Source organism: Palaemon carinicauda, chromosome 13 (assembly GCF_036898095.1).
Source record: "Palaemon carinicauda isolate YSFRI2023 chromosome 13, ASM3689809v2, whole genome shotgun sequence".
Classification (NCBI taxonomy): Eukaryota; Metazoa; Arthropoda; class Malacostraca; order Decapoda; family Palaemonidae; genus Palaemon; species Palaemon carinicauda.
The window spans coordinates 114,652,101-114,657,290 of record NC_090737.1 but is presented as its reverse complement, the minus strand read 5'-3'; the positions used below and the strand labels follow the sequence as shown (position 1 = coordinate 114,657,290).

Below are 5,190 nucleotides of genomic sequence, written 5' to 3'. Positions count from 1 at the left end.
TATTATTATTATTATTATTACTTGCTAAGCTACAACCCTTGTTGGAAAGCAGGATGCTATAAGCCCAAGGTCTCCAACATGGAAAGAAGCCTAGTGAGAAAAATAAATAATGAAGCAAACAATCTACAAGAGGCATAATAAAAAAATAGATTACTTAATTCACCAATTGATAAAACAGCAAATATATTCTTAAGCATTGACGAAAGCTAAAAGTAGCTCTGATAAGAAATTCACATGGATGTAATACACCGTGACCGCCGAATATGTTGCTTTGAAATAAGGGAAAAGAAATAGTTTATCATAGGATTTCCTCAAACTTTGACATATTTTAAGGAATCTGATTATTGCAAGGGAGAAATATACCATATAGCATAAATGTAATTGTTAATCTTAATATAATTACTGTACTTATTTAACAAGATTTATCTTCAATACAGAATTACCCGTCTGATGTAAGCCTCATTTTAAGTCCATTATTCTTAATATGCTTAGATCCCTTCTAATAAGTTCTAGTAAATTAAACAAACGAATCAGTAAAGTCATGAGAAACATTGATGAATAATATTTTTTGCATATGACATCCACCCAAAAAAGTACATATAGATTCTACAAAGAATGGAGATTGAATTAAAACTCGCTCAAACTCAACAGGCAGAAGGCAAGCCTAGGAAACTTTTCTGTTTGTTCTTTAAATAGGCTTGAAGCAATCCTCTAAAAGATTTGCTCAGCTTTTAATATCAATGTGCATGAACATTTATGTCTCATCTCCTTGAAGAATATAATAAGTTTTCCGAAAGTATTTTCTTCTTTTCAACGGGACTGTGTTGTAAGCATTAGGTCTTATTTAAGACATACAGTACGTGTACGCGCACACACACACATTTCTATAGTGTTTGAATACACACAAAATTTCAATCACCAAGAGACTTGCCGAAAAATCTAATATTTGCCCCATTCTGTTTGATGCTGTGACACTTCTCTCTTGAAGAGGAAATTCCTAATTTTTTCTAATCAATTTCTTTAGTATTTTTAACTGTAATATTTAGAGTTGGCCTAATGTCAACCTTGACCATAAGGAATTGTGAAAAATATTGTATGAAGGATTGATATGAAATAGAATTTTTCTTCAAGACATTCTATTTAGGAATTCGTCAGTAGGGTAGACTTGTTGGCAATTATGCAGCATAATGTGTATTTCGATCGCCTAATTAGCTTTAAATATAAGATAATTAGAAATAGAATTTTCCACAATAACACGAATAAAATACTCTTTCATTCTACAGCTTTGATATCTTCCTTTACATAGCTTACCTGAAACCTTTGTGAAAAGACTTTATGCATTTATACTTGAGGAAGCAGAACCTCCTTTTATCCAATAATATCTTGGTGGTTTAAAGGTTTAAAGGTCACTCATGAATGGCAGAGGAAAAGGACAGTAACATTGCCTTATCAAATAGGACAATGCCCTAGAGACTGGCCATATATGCAGATCATTAGAGCCCAAGCGAACTCTCAACCCAAGCTAGGACCAAGGAGGGCTAGGTAATGGCTGCTGCTGAATCAGCAGATAGGACTATAGGCTCCCCAAACCCCCCATCTTTACCTCACACGGATGGTGAGGTTGCCGCGACCAAAGAAACTAACGAGTTTGAGAGGGGTTCGAACCGTAGTGTGTCGTTCACCAGTAAGGGACTTTATCACATCGGCCTACTCAAAATTGGATATGATTTTCTGTCAGATGAGTGAGACATTTCCACTTCAGTGGGCCATATATATATATATATATATATATATATAGAAAGGAGTAGTTTAATATGCCATCATTATAAAAGCAAATACCGCAATGATATATGAATAGCGATTATAGCGAGTAGGAAAACCGTTACATATTACGATTCTTCCTACCGTGATAATCAATTTTATAAATGGAAAAAACTCAAGGATAAATGACATTACACATCACATGTTTATTTAATTTCCGCTCCCTTATTGACATATATATTCTTTCTAATAATGTGAATGTTAATATAGAAATTGAGGAGTCAATGTTACTATATATTCAAAAACAAGGTTAACCTTTGCAATGAAAAAAAAATTATTGATTTATTGGGAAACTAAACTTACTTCAGTTGAAATAATTCAATTTAGGATACTCTAATGCAATAAAGACCAAGTACCATTGGATTTATTTATCAGAATTTATCTGAAAACGAATCTGATCCTGTGATTCCATTTGGAAGAGCAATAGAAAATAAATTCAGTTTTGGAGCCTTAAAAAAAAAAATCAGCATTTCTGTTGTCGCTGTTACGTCACCATTTTTGTGAGCTAAGGGTGTGGGGTTAGGGAAAGCCTTAAGGTCTCCCTGCTGAGTCATCAGCAGCCATTGCCTCGCATTCCTTGGTCATAGCTTGGATGGAGAGGGGGATTGGGGGCATTGTCCTACTCGATAGGACAATGTCAATGTCTCTAGCTTTTCTTATCCATGAGTGGCCCTTAAACCCCTTCTAGGAGATTATTCGTGTAGAAATGGGCAATGCATTTCCAATAAAAGCATTGAAGAAGGAATAGTGAAAGAGAGTAAAAAATCCTATAAATAGTTCGGTATTTCTTGGTCAAATATTAAACACTCATAAGTTGTAGCATCTTTACTTAATTATATCTTTTTTTTTTTAGGTTTTAAAAATTCAAAGCATATAAACTTTCATTTTTCATACTCGAATATTGGATCAGTCAATAAATCTATATCTATTCATATTTTTTATTCAGCTTGCTAGCTATTTATTTATTTCTAATGAAACAACTCCTTTAGTACTTTTGGAAGATTATCAGTTTTAATATGTGTGATATTCTTTTGTGAAATACAGGATGCATGAAATTGTCTTTAAAATCTTTATATCCTCTACATAGACTATATATATATATATATATATGTATGTATGTATATATGTATATCTATATGTATATATATATATATATATATGTGTGTGTGTGTATATATCTACATATATATATATATATATATATAAATATATATATTTATTTATATATACATATATAAAATATATATATATATATATATATATAAAATATATATACATATATTTGTGTATATATCTTATATATATATATATATATATATATACGTACATAAAGCAGAAAAGTATTGCAATGAAGTGAGTAGAGAAAACGAAAGCAGTTATTCACACCGGATATTCAAAACGTATTTTTTTTTTACAGTCCAAAAGCTAGTTCCATCAAAAAACCCTTTTATGTTACTATGGAAGGATGAGAAAAGTTATATTAGTAGTGAACACACTCGCTTTTTTATATGTGTTCTAACGCCAAAAGAATACAGCATTTTTTCGTATATGGGGATTTTGTTTTATGGTTTCTTGATGTTGTGCATGAATTTTGTTTTGCTGACCTGGATAATATGATTGAGATGATCACGGGAGAAAATAAAACTCATGTTTCATGCGTCAGCTATTTACATGACAGCCATATCTTGTCAAAATTACAGATGATAGTTGGGTTCCTCTCTTGAATCACATTTTTGATAGATATAAAATAGTCAATGCTGCTATCATCTCTTCAGAGAACTGGAAAAAACATGCAATTTAATTAAGGAAGAATGAAGCAGACTTAATATTTTTCAAAACATGTAGAAGCTATGAAATCTTACCCCCCCCCCCTTTTTTTTTTTTTTTTTTTTTTTTTATCTGTATAAACGCAATTTACTTAATTCTTAACTATATCGAAAATGGCAATGTAAATTTCTGACCATAGAAATCAATCATAAAATTAAAACCTTAAAGAATTTAGGAAAGGAAAAAAAAATCAGACTAGATACTGAGTTAAACACTACTGTTAGTGTTTTAGATTATTATTATTTTGAATCTTATATCTCCTAAAATGTATGTAAATTTAATATTAAGCCTATGAAAACCCACGAAAAGAAACTAAAATTTTAGGTATATCAAACTCTCTAGATTCACTTTTTAATCAGTCCAGTCGAAAATTATCACCTAGGGAAGAAGGACTATTAGCATATGGATTGAACTTTAAACTGCCCCATTTTCGTATACACTTTTTATAGACCTTTTTTAGTATTCGAAAATTCATCCTCATACCTTGACAAGGAGGTTCCACATGGCGATCATGAATATGGCTTTAAACGACCCATACAAGAGATTGCATAGAAAAGATTCTATAATTTCAAGCCTCACAAAGTTTTTTCCCCCATAATTATAAGTAAACCGGATAAAGGTCATGGAGTTGTAATACTAGATAAATCTGATTATGTAAGGAAAATGGAAGATATTTTAAATGATAGGTCTAAGTTCAGAGAGTTGGTGTCGGAGGACCCCTTAATTCACACCTTAAATATGGAAAATAAAATAATCTACAGTGTTTGTAAGTGGAAAAAGGATGGCATATTGTCAACCTCCGTAATGATGGCAACGGGAACGCAACCTGGTATTATGTATGGTGCCCCAAAGATTCACAAAAGAGAAATTCCTCTGAGACCAATTATCAGCGCTATTAATACCTGCTCCTGTGATCTGTCCAAGCTTGCCCCTCTCACAATAAATGACTATACCCTGAAAAATAATTATGAATTTGTAAAATTGATAAATTCTGTCAAAGATGCAAATAACTATGTTATGTGCAGCTTCGACATAGAAAGTTTGTTCACAAACATTCCTTTAAGAGAAACATTGGAGATAATTCTTGAACAACTTTTCACTAACCCGGAGGACATAATCGAGGGTTTCAATAAAAAACAATTTAAAATACTATTAAAACTAGCTACCACTACATCCACATTCATGTTTACTGACAAGTTATATGAGCAGGTAGATGGAGTAGCAATGGGATCGCCGTAAGGACCAACCTTGGCAAATATACTTCTATGCTATTGTGAAGGGAAAGGGCTGAGTGATTGTCCTGTGGAATTTAAGCCTCTTTTGTATCGTCGATATGTAGATGATACGTTTTTACTTTTCAAAAATATAGATCACGTAAGCCAGTTCTTAGATTATTTAAATACAACGCATCGTAACATAAAATTTACGAAAGAAAATGAACAGGATGATACTTTGCCTTTTCTCGATGTCTTAGTCTTTCGGAAACATAACACCTTCGAAACTTTATTATTTCAAAAAAAAAAAAAAAAAAAAAAAAAAAAA

At 31.8% G+C, this 5,190-nt stretch overlaps 1 protein-coding gene across 1 annotated transcript in view; it reads left to right on the top strand.

Moving 5' to 3' along the window:
- LOC137651760 (uncharacterized) overlaps positions 1 to 4,887 on the top strand; it is an 11,953-nt gene extending 7,066 nt beyond the window's left edge. Inside the window, exon 2 of the mRNA XM_068384982.1 lies at positions 4,268 to 4,887. Coding sequence (XP_068241083.1) covers positions 4,268 to 4,887 — 620 coding nt within the window. The remainder of the gene's footprint in view (positions 1 to 4,267) is intronic.
- Positions 4,888 to 5,190: the final 303 nt, after the last annotated feature.